Source organism: Leguminivora glycinivorella, chromosome 10, assembly GCF_023078275.1.
Source record: "Leguminivora glycinivorella isolate SPB_JAAS2020 chromosome 10, LegGlyc_1.1, whole genome shotgun sequence".
NCBI lineage: Eukaryota > Metazoa > Arthropoda > Insecta > Lepidoptera > Tortricidae > Leguminivora > Leguminivora glycinivorella.
Genome location: NC_062980.1, coordinates 20546146 through 20567151, shown reverse-complemented (window position 1 = coordinate 20567151; position 21006 = coordinate 20546146). Strand labels below are relative to the sequence as shown.

The window sequence follows — 21006 nt, the reverse complement described above, 5'->3', positions numbered from 1 at the left end:
CGTTGGGGTTGGAATGAAAAAAAATATCAGCCCCCACTTTGCATGTAGGGGGGGTACCCTAATAAAACATTTTTTAATTCACAAAAACTTTTCAGATTTTTACTTTTAATTTACCCACCTTTGCGGATGTATATAGTACTTCAAATTAATACGAGATGTTACGTAAATCATCTTCTTTCCAATAAAGTAAAAATTGTTTAAATCGGTTAACATTATAAAGAATAATCCCTGAAAAACCAACATACTATGGTCGCGCAAATTAGTTAGCGAATTCACCGAGAGATGGCGCTATACACAATAATACTCATTAGTACCTATACTTTTGTCTTCTAGTCAGATTATTTTAACTGGAGAGTTTGAAAGTTTGTACGGAACCCTCGGTGGGCGAGTCCGACTCGTACTTGACCGGTTTTTTTTAAAAGTAGTGACGGTATTTTGGAAAGCTGATATGAAGTTTGAAAATTCAACCTTTCAGGAATAATCATTCCAAAAGTTTTAAACCGTAATAATTTAAATCGCCACTGTCACCGCGAGTGAGACAAATGCCGCGGGATTCCATTCCATTATTTACAAAAAGAATTCAAAAGAAATGGGACGTCACTCGGTCGAGATGCAGCTGTGGTGTTACCATTGCACACGAGCACAGGTGAATGGAGAGTTCTGATGGTGATGATGATGAACCAACGCTATGTGAGCTCGAGAAGAAATAGATATGTAGTAATAAATGGTAATTAGTACCATCTCTCGCCCTTGAAGAAGCAAGGGTAAACTAGTCTTTCAAATATAATCCTTAATTCATTATAAGTAGTGAGTGTGACTATACAGTCATAATTAGTGTAAGTCTTGTGTAAGTTACTTTCAAGTACTTTCGACGCATCTCGCTCGTACGTGAAAATGAGTTACAGAAGTAGTGCGAAAAGATTTGCCTTCGTAATTGTTACGGAAACGTACGAATGTATCATGCTATTTCAGTCAGTCTAGTACAAGATGTATTGAGACTATTGACATCATTGACTGAACTAGCATGACAAATACGAACGTTTCAGGAAAACTAGTACGAAGGAAACCCTTTCCGTACTACGGCACTGGTCCCACCGCGAGCTAGTAAGCTATGAGCTATCGGCTATAAAAACGAACAAAAGATATAATAGTCGCTCCCGTGCAAATAAAAGAGACACGGCGATGTTTATAGTTACTCGCCCGGCGGTGAGCTATCAAAATCGCCGTGTCTCTTTTATTCGCACGGGAGTGCTTATTTTTGTTCGTTTTTATAGCCGATAGCTCATAGCTTACTATCTACGCACACTCAACCGAATACGTCAATGTTATGTCAGTGTTTAGCTCTTGGGTGTCACACTGTATGTCAGCCTCTGGGTCGTAATGTGAATATTATTGTCTTTTGGGAATACCAGCTCGATTTTACACTGGTCTTGCTTCTCGCAAATGCTCGGGAAGCAATTTTAAGAAGACTCGTTCTTGTGTAAAGGCTTCTTTTCTTACGTTAATGCTTTTAAAGAAAATACTTTCCTTGCCAGTTAACTCTACTCCTAGAGTTTTTCATTGTCTGTGATGTCATTGAAATGCTATTATGATAACGGTTTTACCCACTGCACTATTGTCGATTCTTTTAATGGAAAGTTTCTTTCTATTTGAAGTAAGAGTTGGTTTTGACGGTTCTTGTCTGAGAAAAGAAAGCTTCTACTTATTTTCTTTAGAACATGTCGAATAATCTTGTGTGTTATTTTTTTATGTATCCAGGAAGCAAAGGGCGAACTACCTACTAAGAATTGGTGTCTCAGAAACTAAGAGAAAATACAATTTTCGATCCAGATGTACCTATAACTCTTTTTTCTACTCCCGAACTGTCATTCGTCATTTACAGGGTCGTGTATAAATATTTAAAACACTTCTTAAAAGTTTATTCTCCAAAGCCAGCGCCCGCCGGCTCCCCGCGCATGCGCGCAGTAACGAAAAAATTGAAAACGCATTGTTGGGCTCTGTAACCATGGCAACGCATTGTTATAACGATACTGCGCGCGTGCGCGGTAAACCGGCGGAGGATGGCTTTGGACAGCTGCGCTGGCAGTGCAAAATACAGGAAACAGTGTGAATTTCACGAAAGTTATTCTAGAAAACTATTAAAAACTAAGTGCATGGTCGTAGAAAAAGTATTGTATGCAACGGTGTTTAACTGAGTCAAAAATACTCTTGGCGTCTTTATTAATCCACACCACGTCTCGTCTTTTTTGACCTCCTTTAAACGCCTGTTGCATAAAATACTATTCCCTACTTCCAAATAATGCTCTTTGATATTCATTTTGTGTTTTTAGCATTGCATTTATGTAGATCTAAATATTAACTACCTTTCCACTATTTTAATTACCATCCACTTACTAAATAAAAGCAACATCACTCATAGTATCCTTATGTACCTCCACAAGTTTTATTCCTTGCAAAACACGTACAACATTTGCATACGCGACTACTTTAAGAGAGACACCCAAACATGATTTAGCATTCATGATATGATTTCCCTGTTTTCGCTATTACCCAGAGCGCCTACATCAAAATCAGCTAATCAATTAAGCTGTTTGTGCGATAATTCGAGCACCAAGGGCGGTGAGCGATTCTGAATAATGTAGGAGCAAACACCGAATCCGGGTTATTCACCAAACATTTTGTACGCGACAATCGTACTTCTTTTATTTATACCTGTTATATCACAAACACTTTAAACTATCGAGCGTGTATAGGAATGTTATGAAAACGAAAGAAGCGAAAGTTATGTTGGGACTGATGCAAGTGGAAACCTAGGCTTTACCTCACCAGACCCAAACAGGAGAACCAAACCAGAAAACCATGCCAGCGGTGGCATATCATCGCCAAAGATTAGCGGAAAACGTGTCTAAGTTACACCAAAGTGGGCGGAGAAAATCAGAAAAGCGGACCGAATCACAGAACGAGTTCTTCGCTCGGAGGCTGATGGTAGCACGTGGAAATCCATGGTCCCTGCCCCCTCCACCAAGAAACTATCAAATCTCTATGCCCTCAATCAAGAAGAATATGTCAAAGTGGCTTGTGTAATGTTTATACGTTTATACAATAATTGTATGGTGACTGCTGATGCGATTATGATCAGCACAACGTCGTCAGCAGCACGACGAAAATGTATTTTAACAACAAGCACACATATATCGAAAGCCCGTGACGTCATCGGAGATCAAGTTATACAGGTTTATCCAAAGATGCGAAGCCTTATGCCGAAGTAAACACAGTTCAGGTGGCTATAGGATTTGCCTCGTTACTCTAACGACACTATTGACGCGCATTATTTGCTGCTAACTTTCTACAATACACACACAGAGGAATCAGTGAGGGTTGAAATATCATCAAGTAGCGTTGTATTGTATATCGTCACTACTTTTAAAAAACTTGTATCTTCGTCTGTTAATGAAAAGAAAATTTTAGTAAGTATGTATGGAATGCATATAGACTTACTGCGTTTTAACTTTGAGGAACAGCGTGAGATACGAGATTTTTTAAAAGTAGTGATGATATCTAGTACAGGCATATTCGAATTTTAGTTACCTATTAAACCTGGTTCGAACGTGACTGATAAAATTTGGCTGACAAGAAAACATTTCATACCAATTTAGTAAATTTGACGAATAAATCATTTCTTAAAAGTGCGCAATTCACAAAAATGTATTCAATAGGTACAAATATCGGAAAAACCCAATAAAAAAAGAACTTTTGTTAGCTCAATCGACAATAAAACGGTGTACAATAAAATACTAACTTACTTTTATTACACCATACCAGGATGAAAAATTCAACAAGCGGAATTGCGTTCAGAGATATGTATCTTTGCGCTTACCCGGAGCTTGGAGCTTGGAGACAATTGAAAAATTGTGAAACTGTGCTTAGGACGTGATATGAGAGCTGATGTTACTTAGAAGCTAACTCAGATTTTTAAGTCGCTTTGAACAATACTGAGAAGATTTTAAAGAACTGTTGAACCGTTGTAAATGGTAAAGAAAATTACTCATTGATTGCAAATTACGACATAGAATATAGAAATGGATCGGATCTGCCTCGATCTGTAGCTATATTTAGGTATGTACCTATTCCTAATGCGCGATGAAATCTCGTTCGTTAAAATAATGCGTAATCAATATAAGAATGTAGACCGTAAAGGTAGTCAAAGAAAATCCAAATGCTTCCCGAAACGCAAAACCCTGAGTCGAAACTGGTAACAAATGCGGCGCTATTTGCTCAGTGGACTGTGGGTTCTTCAGCACCGCGAAACAATACGAGTACCTCATGGATACATCTTACACCGTTCTGTAACGAGGCACATTAATAGATTTACTAGCCGAAAAGTTAGCCGTATTTATAAGCAACTTACATTGAAACTGTAAGAACAATAAACGTGTTTTCAGCATGAGCAAATTTCCCTTTGACACCTCATCGCATGGCGACCTTGACAGAACAATATTCTTATGTTGTTCAAGACAAAAGGTGACGCTATTTGCTCAGTGGATTACTAATTTTAACCCACTTTACCAAAAAAAAAAGTACCTACACGGACATATTTTTTACACAGTTTTGCACACTGAACGTTTTTGAGATTGTAGTGTGAGTGCAACGACTAAAATCTAAATGTGGGACAAATTAAAAAAAAAGTTCACAACATTTTATTCTTGTACGTAGCAGTGTAACGACCTACAATTTGGTAGAAACCAGGCGGTTCAGAGTCCCAAGCAGATCGTGTTCCCATTTCATCCCTATACCACAGTATAATATACTCGCCTATCTTTATAACTGTCAAAAACGCCATACCTGTCATAGTTTTGGTCAAAAAGTTTACTGTCCGAGGTGTGCCTATACCTTCATTCGACTACGACAGACCTTTATAACTTCGCCATACCCGCATAGTTTTTGTCAAAAAGTTTACTCATTGTGAACAATTTCTTCCTTGGACCTCTTTTTAGGTTGATAGATATTCGTGCAGGACATCTAGCAGTACAATCGAAGTCGACGATTCTATACACCGTGTTTTTTTGTTTTCCATTAAATTCGACACGTAGCTAGGTTCATTATCAGGAACCACCCTTATATCACTTTTAGTTAAATTCGCAAAAAAAAAATTTCACCGTTTTCATACACATAATAAATTAATGTTTTAGTGTGGGAGACCCTTAAGAATAACATTCAAGTTAGTGTCAAGTGATTGACGGCACATGTCAAAACAAATAAAATTAGGAAATGGTAAAGGCACACACGTGTTCAGTAATTATCTTTATTTTTTTAATAACTCGATAACCGTAAGAGTTAAGAGGCTAGTTTCTTAGAGAAATTAATTGTATTTGACCTAAAGAACCTTCCCTTAAAGTTAACGGAATTCAATAAAAACAGGATGTATAAAGATTGCGTTTGGAATATAAAGGCCAACACTTTCGTGGCTTTGGCTAAAACGGTGCGATTTTGTTGTCGTGCTACTTTTTAGCAAAGCAATTTTTGTACGTAACGTAACTCAGTGTGTCTATCCAAACGTAACTTGGTAAACGGGAATTGCAAGCAAATTGACTAAAGCAACATCACGCAATCCTTCATAGGAACTTTTTCGAACTGATTTTCTAAAAGATTTATGAGTAATAATGGATGGTAACTTTAAATTTTTTGTCATGCTTTGAAGAAAATAAAACGATAGAAACTAATTGAGTTAAAAAGTTAAAGAATTATTCAGTAAAATTCCCGAAGATTGAAATCATAAACAGACCCTCTAACAAGATAATTTCAAGACAATCGCGCCGCGAAGGAGTTAATTTCCCAATCTTCCCTTTTGTAATCCACTACCAGAGTTTTATGTCCAAATTATCCCGCTGTTTAATTAAACTGAAAATATCAAATAGCAAATAAGAAAATATTATAGTGTTGGTGTAATGTTTAAGAGGCGAGCGATGAGGATCCATTAATAATTAAGACTTTCCAATATACTAACTATACTCTTGATGTTTTTAGCAAGTAGATACCAGAGATGGGCAATAATCGATTAACTTTTTATTCGACTAATTATTCGATTAAAAAAATTAATAGTCAAAATTAGTCGACGATTAATTTATTTATTCGCGATTAAATTAATCGACCTAACATACGATTAAAATTGATTTAATCCGTATCTTAATCGATTGATTTCACGATTAATTTTTGATTAAAATTTGACAGGTAGTCAATTTCTACGAAAAGTCGGGCTAAGCTAACTCTGCACTTAGGATTTCAAGTTGCTCATTATTTTTATAATAAGCATTACCTAACAGGGACCGTAAAGGTACCCTTAAAACGGTTTTGACCGGCTATTTTACGGGACTGTCACTTTGACACAAAAGTCGTCATGGGTGTCGTCAAATAGGTTCTCGGGGGTGCTGATTCCAAAATTAATGATCAATCTGGAATATGACATTGCTGACTGTCACTTTGATACAAGAGTCGTCATGGGTGTCGTGAAATAGGTTTTCAAATGCTGATTTCAAAATGAATGACCACTCTGGAATCTAACATTGCTGACTGTCACTTTAAAACAAATGTTGCTGCTGATTTCAAAATTAATGACTAATTTGAAATCTGACATTGCTGACTGGCACTATGACAATAGTCGGCCATTACTTTTTGCCCAACTCTGGTAGATACTTTATAAATAAATAAATATTGGGGACACCTTACACAGATCAACTTAGCCCCACAAACTAAGCAAAGCTTGTACTATGGGTGCTAATCGACGATATACATACTTAAATAGATAAATACATACTTATATACATAGAAAACATCCATGTCTCCGGAACAAATATCTGTGCTCATCTAACAAATAAATGCCCTTATCGGGATTCGAACCCAGGACCGCGGCTTAGCGGGCAGGGTCACTACCGACTGAGCCAGACTTTACTCGTGTGTATGTGTTGAAAAATGTGGTGTTTCTGTTGGTAAGAAAATTTGTTTCCTTTTTAACCTTCCTTCACTACCCTTGCATTGCTTGAGATTAAACTTTTCAAACCACAATGTTGATTCTTGCGCTATCTCGGGAATAGTTCATCATTTGTCTCATAATAGGTGCTGTTGAATCAGGAATCCTGAATCTCAAATATTTTACGGCGTAAAATGAATGTATAAATACGATACGACATAAGCGATTTTAACTATAAAACTCCCGAATCTCAAATATTTTACGGCGTAAAATGAATGTATAAATACGATACGACATAAGCGAATTTAAAAAATAGGATTACGCACAGAAAACATTTCATCAAATTCCAAATCAGAATTTGATGCGAGTAACTCGACGCGCCATGTGACCTTTTGAGTCTCACTTGAGCCAAACGCAAAGGTCGCGATTCACCATCGAGTTTAATTCGAAGCTCATAACAGGAATTAATAAGGCGAAGATTGCACTGGCTGAAGTATGGCGGGATCGGATAACTCGATTAGACGTGGGAACGGATGGATTTCGCTTTTTAACGCGAAATGGGGTGTTGAACGCGATTGGTTTGTTATAACATGTTGTATTTTTTAGCCTCTAGTCTAGACAAATATTACAAGTAAGCCATGCAGTTGCTTATAAAATATTAAGTACCTACTAGGCTATAAAATGAAATAGATATTTATAGTAGTGTTACTACTTAAAAACAAATCTGTTTTAGGCAGACTCAAAATCCTTGGGCATATTTACAAGAGGAGCACATGTTCTAAAACGGGAAACAAAAATATGCTGAACAAATAGATTATAATGATATCGTAAATTCCAAAAATTCTGTTGCGATTATAGAAATATATTGTAAATACCGAGTTAGAAGAACATTACCAACGCGTGTGATGATAAATCGATACAAATTAGCACTCGTGTACATTCCAATTAGGCTGGGAGATAAATGTCAGTCTAGATTAAGAACTAAGAAGATTAATTCTAAATAAGACAGTGTTAGCTAGAAGGTACCTAAATAATTTAAAAGATAACAGACATTTCTAAAATTAAATTATAATATGACGTGGTGACGGGTTAAGAATTATATATATCACCACCCCCTTTCTTCCCGTGGGTGTCGTAGAAGGCGACTATGGGATACCTATGGGTTAAATTGTGCCGTAGGCGAGAGGCTGGCAACCTGTCACTGCAATGTCACAGTTTCGTTTTCTTTCAATCCCTTATTTGCAAAGAGTGGCATTGAAACGAGTAGTTTCATGTGCTCTGCCTACCCCTTCATGGGATACAGGCGTGATTGTATGTATGTAAATTATAATATTAGATTAAAAATTGCGACCTTTTGGAACACCGGTCCAATCGCTCAGACCAATTAAGACACGGAGACAAGGCTACCAAAGGCGTACGATTCCTCACCTTCCCTAAATGTTTAGACGCCTTATTAATAAAATTTTAGTATCGCTCGCAGTCTTTTCTGTTTGATAGAAAAGCATTAGGGTCTGCAAAATTCAACTCCGATCTGAATCTGCTAACTTGCTTATTTGCTTAAAGCTGAATTTGGCTGTACTTAATAGAAGGAAAGATAAATTCAGTACAAATAAGCAGTCGCATGTTCAGCAGTAACGGTTGGCACTAATTTTGTTTAGCACCCTCGTGCGTAATCCTACCATAAAAATATTATGAAAAGGGGACGGTTATTTCTCCATACAAATGCAGACCCCATTTTTCTCTGTAGATATATTACTTATTGACTTTTTAACATTATAAATGGGCTTACTCTTGGCTACAGACCCCCTCGAAACCCTCTTCTTCTCCCAATGCTCAAGATTCCACTTTTTGAACCACTCGCTCCGCTCGCATATTGGAATCTTTCGCTTGCTCGGGATTCAATATTGGCACGTGCGGTTAAACAACAAATTTGCCCCCTTGTAAAACAAATAACTATTGAATTATATTAATTTAATTATATGGGATATGGGTTAAATTGTGGCGTAGGCGAAAGGCTGGCAACCTGTCACTGCAATGTCACAATTTGGATTTCTTTCAACCCCTTTTTGCCAAGAGTGGCACTGAAACTTAGTAGTTCACGTGCTCTGCCTACCCCTTTATGGAATACAGGTGATTATATGTATGTATGTATCTAAAAAGAAAAATAAGGACTACGTTGGTATTTCTGGCTATCGTCTACTTCCTCTTATTCCCGCGCAAATTGCCGATGTAAATGTAATAAAGGCCTCCTTGGAGCGTTAATAAAAAGGCGTTAATGGTTATATTATTTGGATAAGACATTCAAAGGAGAATTATCTCAAATTATTTCAGTACGAAGGGGAGCGAATTGAATTCTGTTTTGTTGAAGAGTTGCAAAATTCCATTGCTACAAAATTGGACTTGTTGACTGCTAAATTGGTGTAATTTGGTTATTTTAAGTAATTTGATATTTTCGGAAACAAAATTGTAATCTGCGATTAAGTACCCATATAACCATAATCGGTCGCCGTTCCTACGCAAATCCTCCTATTTTGTGTACACACAGGTCTTCGGGTCTCAATGCTGAGTCGCAGTACGGTCGACGTTTAGTCGCGGCGACCCAAATGGGGACGATTGGTAACAGGCACAAATGGTCACAGAAGTGTGCACTACGCGTGCACACATTGTTACCGTTTGGCGACTACTTTCCCAAAATCATTCGTTCATTTCATTCTTTTCAAATGGCGACTGTCAGAGACGTCAAAGTAAAAAAGAAATAAAATCATTTGACATTAAAATGTAATGGCGTAAGAATTTGTTAAAGATAAATATTGTTTGCATTTGTAATATAATGTGGGCTAATTACCATGGCCAATTAAATTGCTCGAGTGATTTCATAAAATAAGTCTAAATTTATCAACGCGCCATCAATTTACCTCAGTTTAACCAGTAATAATATTATTGACTACTCGGTGTTTGCGTGTTATGTATATTGATTGGTGAAGTTTTAGTGCTCTGGTGCATATACTATACTGAAATAATAAAAATAATGCCTAGAAAACCAATAAAGTTGTTAAAATATGGATTAAGACGGTAATATTCTATGTAAAAAACAGTCGCCAAACGGTCACCAAACGGTCAACAAACGGTCGCAAAATGGTCGCAGCGTACACGCGTGACCGAAAGCAGAATGGCTTCTTGTATTCATTTTTTTCAGGTATCCTCAAACTTTATAAACAATTAAATATGCCGTCGTACTCAGTTGCCCTCACTAAAGAAGATTAAAAAAAAATTGTAACGTGCGTACCGAGCTGCTGGGTTGTAAAGGATCGGGGATCATATTATTATGGTCTTCTATAGAGCAACTAGTATTGTGCGGCATTTCACAATTGACACTCGTTGAAGTAGTCTTCATTAATATTACTATCAACATTCATTTCAGCGATCTGTACTTCTTTTGTCAAGATTTTTGTATAGATAAGTGTCTACAAATTTGTAATGTTAAAGAGACATAAATAAAACGTAGTAGAGTAAATAATGTGTTTTTTTTGTAACCCAAACAAAATACTTGTAGATACGAGTGCGGAAAAGAGGAAAATCGATACGAGTAGTAATAAATTAATACACGAACGAAGGGAGTGTTTTAAATCGACACGAGTTGTGAATGTCCTTTTCGCACGTGTATCGTACGACGATTTTCAGTACCTAAATCTAAGCTAAGAGTTTCGACCAGACAAGAAATGAATCATTGCTTGATTTGCTCGCACTACTGCGTTAAAAAAAGCAGCATCTGTACTGAAAAAAACTATCATTGCGCAACAGAAATTCTATTAATATCACAGTAAATACTCTATTTCATTTGATTCCTACTTTTATTGTGTAAAGCAACACTACACTTCATTTTTATCAATAAGAATTAAAAATTATATATTTAATACATTAAGTAACTATAAAGTGCTTATCTATTTGTATTATCATTCTGCACTTTTCTTAACTTTCCCACATTTCTATAAAATGTCGAAGAGTGCTTAAATGGTCGTCGTCGTTTATTATTATTTAGTATTTATGGCGCGCAGCTGTGAATTGGCATTTGGACATTTTAACCTAATTATTTATTTGAACATTTTTACATAATTATATTTATAAGAAACTAAGCTAGCTAACTTAAAAGCTAGCTAATGTCTAAAATAGGCCCTTGAGGCATTGTACCAAGGAAACTGGCGACATTTCCTCGCTGTATCGCAATGCTGATACGCTCTGCGAGGAAGTCGCCAGCTCTTCGGTCACCAGTTACCTCAACCAGATGCTTCGCGATTTCTGTGAACAACTTGTTCGCGCTGGGATCCTATGGACTTAGAGTTTCATTATTTATTTTAACATTGCATCTAAATTATTAAAAGATTGAGAGGAATAAAACAATAATCTGAATGTAGGTACTTATATTTATTTTAAGATAATGAAACTAATTGTAATAATATTTAATGGCATATGATACTTATATTTAAATTTCTTCATATACCAGTAACCTATCTACTAGCTACTTCCACATCTACCAACTAGAAAATACAGCTGAAAGCGACCCTAACTGGAAAGAATATAACAAGAAGTAATTATAATTGAAATAATAAATAAACAACACAATAATATTTTTTGACAAACGGAAAAACATAAAAATTCATAGGTATTCTTGGTTGTTGCGCTTTTTGTTTAGGTTTCAGTTTTTTTTAAGAGGGATTCTTTTATTCGGCATACAAACCTACCTAATATAATGACGAACGTCAACAGACAGGTTATTTATGGCCATCAGCAACCTTCTTCAAGTGCTTGGCCGCGGCGTAGAGGTCCCGCTTTATGTCCGGGTACCCTTCCAGTAAGTCCCTCCAGTCTCTGTTACGGAGGAACACCATGTCTACCACCTGGAAGAGTGTAAGGACAAAATAAATAGGTAAGTGTGGTTAAATACATTAAAGTTAACCTTGGTCTCTGGTGTGCATGCTAACAAATTTAATAAAGTATTGATAAAACAAAAAGAAAAAAAAAAAATTTCATGATAAATCACCTAGACATGTAGAATAGTAGGTACCTTACCTACATAAGTACCTCTATATTAAGACGCTACAGGAGCGAAAATGTTAAAATGGAAAGGAGCCCCCCTTTCAATTTGGGAATTACAGTTAAATATACTAGTGTTATTAACTAGATTTATCGAAAAAAAAATTGTCCATTCAGAACAACTCAGTTAAAAGATATTGCAAACAAAAGAGCGTTTGTATGGAGAATTGACCCCTCCTGTATCGTCTTAAAACTGCCACGAATGGATCCGTGTCTAACATCGTAATATGGCATGTTTTGTATCGCACGGTAAGACGTTCGCAAGATATGGAGTCGACATAAGACATAGTCATACTCATTACTTTATTCCAAAAAAACTAAAAAAAGTTTTGTGCCAGAATTAGCTTAAACTCATAAAACATTTTTTGTTTCTTTTGGCCTCAGAAGTGCACGGTTAAAATTATTCGATTTCCTCATTTCCACAGTGTATACACGTGTTACACATTTAATTTGCAACGTTTCGGCTCGTGTAAATATTCGAAGCACGGATAAAACCACACGTAGGGGAGAGTCGGGTAATGTGAGAAACTATAAGCACATTCAACACAATAATTTAGTATTTTTAGTAGGTAAAATACCATACATACATACATACATACATACATACATATAATCACGCCTGTATCATAAAGGGGTAGGCAGAACACATAACTACTAAGTTTCAGTGCCACTCTTGGCCAAAAGGGGTTGAAAGAAATCCAAACTGTGACATTGCAGTGACAGGTTGCCAGCCTCTCGCCTAAGCCACAATTTAACCCATATCCCACAGTCGACTATCATATCAATATCCATACTAATCAATATTCATACTAAAAAAAAAATAAGTTTCACGGAGAAACTCTTGGCCAAAAAGGGTTGTATTGCAAAGAAACATCCAAACTATAACAATCAATTATTTTTGCAGTCGGTACAGACCTGTTCGTCGCCTTGCTATTGCCTGTTTGCCCCACCCAACCATACACATTGGTACCAACTCCAAAAATAATTGATTTGTTTATAATTTGATGTTTCATATCAATAAGAAATCTGAATACTAATTTTTGGCCATACTAATATTATAAATGGGAAAATGTTGATTTTTAGTGGTTCCTAGTGATATTATATGTATCAGTCCGAATACATGTACAGTAGTGAAAAACCTTTAACTCCTAACCATTGAGGAGTTGACCTTCCATCATCAGCTCAGCCACATAAAATTATTACCATCAGACGTAAATACTGGTGTACCTTTGAAAAATGGACTAAAAACATTACATGTGCCTATAACATTTGAAGAGTTTCCTCGATTTCTCCAGGATCCCATCATCAGACCCTGACTTGGTGCCAATGGGACCATCTCGGGGTTATACCGGTTCGATCAAAAAAAAAATTTGAAAATCGGTCCACGATTCTCGGAGATATCGAGTAACATACATACAAAAAAAAAAACATTCAGTCGAATTGAGAACCTCCTCCTTTTTTGAAGTCGGTTAAAAATGGGAAAGTGTGTGTGTCTGTTTATTATCCGTCTTTCACGGCAAAACGGAGCGACGAATTGACGTGATTTTTTAAGTGGAGGTAGTTGAAGGGATGGAGAGTGACATAGGCTACTTTTTGTCTCTTTCTAACGCGAGCGAAGCCGCGGGCAAAAGCTAGTATGGTTATAGTTTCTCACATTACTATTAACATTAACAATACTATAGATAGAGGGAGAACCGTGTTAAATAATTATAATCGGCTTTATTTAGGTAGGACTTCGCTAGACATGTGTCGGAATTGTTAGATTGGGTCATATCTCAAATTGTACCAAGTCCAGTGACTATAGACGTCGATACAGTGTATAGTAATGAAAATCATAAAAAAAATGTGAACATGCCTGCAAAGCACACAATACAATTTTGAAGTGAAACCAAGATAATAGTTTTCACGCTACTTTTCTTTTCTTATTCAACTACAATTTTTTTTTATTCCCCAATCTCCCCTAGTTACATAATAGGCAGTTCGCTAATAAGGCGACTTGTTCAGAACTTAAAGTAGTTACGCCGTAGGCGTCTCGTCGACGACTGGCATCTGAATAACAGGCCGATTCAAACGTAAACCGATATCAGAAAGATATCAGTTATAGTGCAGACGCCTTGTTAAACTTTTCATAGTGACTTTTCTGTTCATAATGAACAATGCTGAAATCGCAATTTTGCGATTTCGAAATCCAAACAAAAACCGTTGTAATAGTTATTTGTTATACAAGGAGGCAAAGTTGTATTTTAACGCCGAGTGTGGAATTGAAAAACGAGCAAGTGAAAGGATTCTATAGTTGAACCACGAGCGAAGCGAGTGGTTCGAGAATAGAATCCTGAACTTGCGAGTTTTTTAACACACGAGAAGTAAAATACATTTGCACCCGAGTGTAACACAAAACTTTTCCCTTCACTATAGCGAGGAAACTGCAACGCAAAAAATGCGTTTATCACTGCTTCCAGTAGTTCCACAGGTGGTAAATCATCTTTATTACTAGATTCACCTACTTTTATCAATTTTAAAGCAGTTAATTTGACGTTATTCAAGGTCAAATTACTTTACCCACTAGTGGATAAAATGCGTTTTTACCCGCTGGTATTAAAGGACAAAACACGTGTTTCCGAGCTAGTGAGGGGAAAAATACATTGTATAAAGGTATGCCATTGTAAGAAACAGCCAATTTTTTTACGATTTTTGCATAAAAATTGTTGATTATGGCCTCCAAGCGACCTATGCAAAGTTTGGCTATTGGTACTTTTTTTTACTTTGGCAAACAAGCATATGGCCCGCCTGATCGAAAGCTGTCACCGTAGCCTATGGACGCCTGCAACTCAAGGGGTTGTACATGCGCGTTGCCAACCCATTAGAACCCTTGTACACTCCCCTTGCTTGCCTAAGGTGTCTGTTCGTTCACCCTTGATTTGAAGGTTGACGGCAAAGGAATTCCACTTCTTGGCAGAGCGCATAAGAAAAGAAGAAGAAAAGCGCTTGAAATATCGACCAATAAGGAACGGTCTAAAAGTCTGATTGGTAGTTAGCAAAATGAAATGCACGATATCCAAATGATATCCTTCAGATGTCCGAATGATGTGTGTAAGTTTGAATTTTCCTGTGGGACAATGTTTGCTGCCCTTTCGTTACATTTGAGCAAGGTGGGACGCAGTACACAGACGATAGCAGTGGGATATCTTATTTTATCTTACCGATGTTAGCGGGATTTTTTATTTAATACAAATCAGAACCATTGCAACCCCTCAAAACTCTGTTGCCTTGAATTTTAAAATATACTTACCCCCTTCAACTTCATCCTTATTCATAAACGTTCACTAAAGGTATCAATATCAACCCGATAAAAATCGTTTTTCCCTTTCTAATACACTATATATGGGAACAGGAGGCGTATCATGCTTCCAATTTTATCACTTATCTATGTAGATAAAGTATGCGTCACGCTTTGGCAAGTATGTCAGTGTGATAGTGATAGATGTCTTATCCACGTGGATAAGTGATAAAATTGGAAGAATAATACGCCGGCTGCAGGCTGGTCTTTAAGTTTATTATAACGGTAAGTTTACCATTGCTTACAAAGGTGTGTTACGATATATTTGGCGCTATCCTCCTCAGTCCTCATGCCCAAATTTTTGTGCATATTCCATAAAATGTTTTTCAACGTTTATTGAATAATTAACAATTAAATAGGTTCCAAATTCAAAACAAAACAAATCCAGGATCCATCAGGAGGTGTGTGTCTGTTTGTTTGTCCATCTTTCACGGCAAAACGGAGCGACGAATTGACGTGAGCTTAGTCACAGTAAAATCCATGAAGACTACTGTGTACATAATCTGTTGACCGTGCCATCATGAATATGTAGGAGATGATTGTTAGGAGTTTTGGTATCGGAAGCAACAAGTTGGCGCCGCCATAACTAGTTTTCGTATTATACTGATTTTAGATTTCACCTTACAATAATACAAATAGTTTAGGCTATTTTTAGACATTGTAATTATACATATTATAAGCAACCACCTATATCCTCGGAAAGGGTCTAATTAATCGTGTGTCCCTTGATTTAAGAATAAGGGAAAGAGTGGTATAGTAAACCAGGGTCTAAGTGTATTGCAGTGTTAGTGGCCTTTTTAGTCTCTGTGTTCGTCGTAATAGTTCAAAAACAAGTTGTATACCTACTTGCATGTAATGTAAAATTTTGCGCGACAGCTCCTGCACTATAAAAATCATCGACGGAAAGTCGCTAGAGTATTTTCCAGGTGTGCAACCTTCGAGGAGTTTTCTGAAGAGCTATACGAGATACGAGCGTATTCCATCGTCCGTCCGTGTTCTATCACTGGACTTCTAGACGCACGGCCGGTTTCCACCCTCACTTGGTAGATATTTCACCGGATTTCTAAACGCACGGCCGGTTTCCACCCTCACTTGGTAGATATTTCACCGGACTTAACCCCTTTACCTTAGATTTTTCGGTCACATTATGCGATCACCAATGCATAATATGGAGAAGTGTATCATCTTGGGACGAATGAATGGTAAAACGCGCTTGGGGTGGGGCTCGTAAGAGATGGTCAAACTGTGTGAAGAAGTCGACTGGCGACGTAATATGCAGTCCACATGACTTACATGACATGACATGGCTTATGACCGCGTTCAATGGAGACACGATACTTGTGGTCGCGATTCTCAGCATTGAGGGAACGAGGAAGAAGACATTTCACTAACCCAATAGGCTATTATAGACAATCGAATGTGGCACAATAAGTAATCACTTACCGTTCTGGTCTTAAAAGTGTACAGGACAGGAGTCTCCGGGAACAGACCAGAGATGAGTCCGAAGAATCCATTCGTCGACAGCACTGATACCAGTTTCTTTTCACCGCTGTAACAGTTTGTTTTAAATAAGTATTAATTTGAACGATGGAGATGAATAGATTACCTAGTACGAAACTACACGGAAAGTGGTTAAGACGCAACAAAAGGGATCTCCTACGCTCTCGTCTATTTCTGAAATATCTTTCACCTGAGTAAAGTTATGCACAACATCCTTGTCGCACCATTTTCTTTAAAAGTCAGTACCTATTACCATATTTTTACTAAGATTTTGAAGGAGGGGCTCCTTTCAATTTCACTATTTTTAGCTCCTATTGCGTCTTAAGAAAATGTTACATGATTTCAAGGAATAAAATATATACAGCTACGCAGTGTAGCTAAAGTAAACCTGAATTAAAAATACAAATAATGTAGGTATTGTAGGTAGATTTATTTTATTATTGAGAATCCCTATCGAGCTACTTAGGTAAGTACGTTCATATTTACAGTTTGTGAATATTGCATATTCTTCGAAAGAATACTGTAAATTAAACAGAATGGAAAATGTTCCAGACATTATAATAGGAATATAAAAACAACTGACAACGAAAGAATGCATTTTACAAAATAAAGGCGCAAAGCATTTCTGTAAAGTATTCGATGCGAGGCGGAAAATCCACAGCTTACTCATATATACCAGAGACATAAAACAAACAGAGTGACAGTTTATTTCTTCGACGGATAGATTTCGTGACATGGTATAGATTTATCTACGTTAGTGCAATATGAACACCAGTCACGAAGTCGACAGGCGTCAGTAACATAAATACAAAAAAAAATATTGCAAACGTACGAGTATTACACAGGTAATGTAGAGGTAATACGACCCTAAACCGAATCGCTAAACTTAAGTGGCAGTGGGCGGGGCACTTTGCACGTAGAACCGATGGCCGTTGGGGCGGAAAGGCTCTGACGAGTGGCGACCGCGGACCGGGAGGCGCAGCGTGGGTAGGCCCCCCACAAGGTGGACTGATGACCTGGTCAAGGTCGCAGGAGTCCGCTGGATGCGGGTGGCGCAGGACAGGTCACTGTGGTAATCTTTGGGGCAGGCCTATGTCCAGCAATGGACGTCTTTCTGCTGATATGCTGATGTTGATGATGATGATGATGATGAATACGACCATGCAAGGGCGCAATCATACAGAGCTGGTAATACAGACGAGATTTTCCCCGACTTACTGATGAGATTTTGTGGAAAACATCTGAAAAGTTCTTGGAAAAATAAAAGTATGAAATCGACGATCACATTTACCGCCCGCCAAAAACCCAGTCGACCCATCATAACTCATTCATACAATCATGGTACGCGTTCACCCACACGAGCTAAGACTGTGTGCGAATTATCAAAGAGGATCGAGGATTATTGAGAGTTACTGTCGAAGTAAAATGTGTAATCACAGTACATAGACTGCCATCTCTTGACACAGACTTGAAACTTTTGAACGTCAGTTTTGACAATTTGGCCCATATTCTTAGTATGAGTTAAAATGTCATATAATAATATTAGCGCCATCTAGCCGAGCGTCCCTCAAAGGTGTAACGCCATCTAGGCCATCTAGGCAACTTTTTTCTGTATGGTACTGAGGTGGCCATTTTTTTTCAAAGTTGTCCACCCCACTTTTTTTTGGATTTGGAAATTTTTATGTGGTTTCCAGTCAGAATCGCGAGCTTTTCAATTCTAATAGGAGAAAAAAAGTGTCCCAAGGTTTTTTCCCATTCTGTTACCATTTTTTCATACATTTTGTATGGCGGTAATGGAATGGAAGGTTCGAAAAATTGTATAGAAATCTTGAGACATTTTTTTCTCTTATCAGATCGAAGAGCTCGCGATTCTGAGTATTAATCGCGTAAAAAATACCCATGTTACAAAAAAAGTGGGGTGGACAACTTTGAAAAAAATGGCCCAGTACGTTTTTTTCTTAGACTATCTGTCTATACGGAATTACATATGTCTTTGGTATTAGGAGCGCCTCTTTCATATATTTGATCGCCAGTGTCCGAGGTATGGTCCCAGTGAGGTTGTTACACTTGTTACCCTGTCACGCTTGTTTAGTCGTACCTTGCGTCCATAGTCAGAGTCTCGACTTCGCCGTCGTGTATAAAGTAAAGTATATTTGATCGCCAGTGTCCGAGTTATGGCCCCAGTGAGGTTGTTACTCTGTCACGCTTGTTTAGTCGTACCTTGCGTCCGTAGTCCATTTCTCGACTTCGCCGTCGTGTATAAAGTAGATGCAGGCGAACACATCGCCCTCCTGTATCAGCTCTCTGCCTGTAAAGGATTTTGAGGAACATTTGTTTTGAACTAGGTAGTACAGTACCTAAGCAACAAAGCTATCGCCGTGGCTTGTGTGGGCGACGGCGATGCGACGCATACGAAATCAAACCTTATCGATATGGAATAGACGATATGAGACGCGACGGCGACGGTCGCGCGACCGTCGCCCACGCAGGAACAGCGTGAGAATATGACTGATTGTAATTAAGTGTATACATATTTTTGGCACTGTCTGTATTCACAGCTTGGTTGGGGACTTACATTATCCGATCCATCGGATGTCGGAAGGATTTCAATATAAAAAATCCAAGATGGCGCTTGTAATGTATGGGATATCGGTCCGACATCCGATATCGGATCGGATGATGAAAACGCACACGAACAAAAGACTGTCACTCCTGTGTAAAAAAAAAATTCTGAAATTTTCACAGAAACCTTCGGAAACTTTCCATACTTTGATGGACAATTTATGGTTTTCCATTTCATAAATTTAAATTCCCGTGAAAGTTTCGATTTTTCAAGAAATTTAAGATTTTTTTGGAAAGTTTCCGCAACTTGCACATCACTACGTATTTTTGTGTAAATAAAAGAGAGAGCGAGCAATTTATAGTTAGTCGCCGAGCGATGAACTAATATATACACCGTATTTTTTTTTCCGTTAAATTCGACACGTTCGTTATCGCTCCATCGTAGGCCAGGGCCACGTCTTTGCCTTTGGCTAGTCTGTGGTCAAGAGTAAGCCCATTTATAATACATACAGTCATACATACATACATACATACATACATACATACATACATACATACAATCACGCCTGTATCCCATAAAGGGGTAGGCAGAACACATGAAACTACTAAAGCTTCATCGCCACTCTTGGCAGTGCCATTTATAATAAAAATAAAAAACACCTTGTATAACACTTTTAATAAAATTCGCAAAAAAAAATTTTTTCATCGTTTTCATACATAATAAATTAATTAATTAGTGTGAGAGACCCTTAAGAATAATATTCAAGTTAGTGTCAAGTTATTGACGGCACATGTCAAAACAAATAACATTGGGAAGTGGTAAAGACTGTCACTCACGTGTTTACTAATTATTTTTATTTTTTTAATAACTCGATAACCGTAAGAGTTAAGACGCTAGTTTAGAGAAATAAATTGTATTTGATCTAAAGAACCATTCCTTAAAGTTAACGGAATTCAATAAAAACAGGGTGTATGTAACTCACTCGCGCTATCATCGATCGTGTCTCTTGTACAGGTATGGACATCTCTATTAATAGAGATGGAGCGATGCACTGAATAATAAAATCATGTAATGAGGTGACAGTTAGATTTCAAAATGAATATTCTTATTATTATGTGCTCAAGCTACGTATTAATAGTTATTTGTTTTACAAGGGGGCAAAGTTGTTGTTTAACCGCACGTGCCAATATTGATACCCGAGCAAGCGAAAGATTCCAATATTATATTGAACCGCGAGCGTAGCGAGTGGTTCAAAAAGTGGAATCTTGAGCGTTGCGAGGTTATCAAGGCACGAAGGTTAAACAAACTTTGCCACCGAGTGAAACACACAAATTTTCACCACACCAACACTATAAAAATATGAACTGTAAAACATCAAAATAAATAAAGTACTTCAATTTATTTAACATTTATCATTCAAAATCATCATTTATACGTCAATTCCAACACCCAGCTTTAGACATCAAGTTAAAACTTGTATGAAATTACTTTGCACTCTTGTGGATAAAATGCAATTTTGCTATCAGTTTTCGAATAGAAAAGAAAGCCTTT

General features: G+C 37.4%; 1 protein-coding gene across 1 annotated transcript in view; it reads right to left on the bottom strand.

Annotated features, from left to right (window-relative positions):
• Nucleotides 1-11454: 11454 nt before the first annotated feature.
• LOC125230706 overlaps nt 11455-21006 on the bottom strand; it is a 40891-nt gene continuing 31339 nt past the window's right edge. Inside the window, exons 21-23 of the mRNA XM_048135963.1 lie at nt 19113-19200; nt 16836-16941; nt 11455-11859 (exon numbers count right to left, since the gene is read on the bottom strand). Of these exons, the coding sequence (XP_047991920.1) occupies nt 11734-11859; nt 16836-16941; nt 19113-19200 (320 nt within the window). The 3' untranslated portion in view covers nt 11455-11733. The remainder of the gene's footprint in view (nt 11860-16835; nt 16942-19112; nt 19201-21006) is intronic.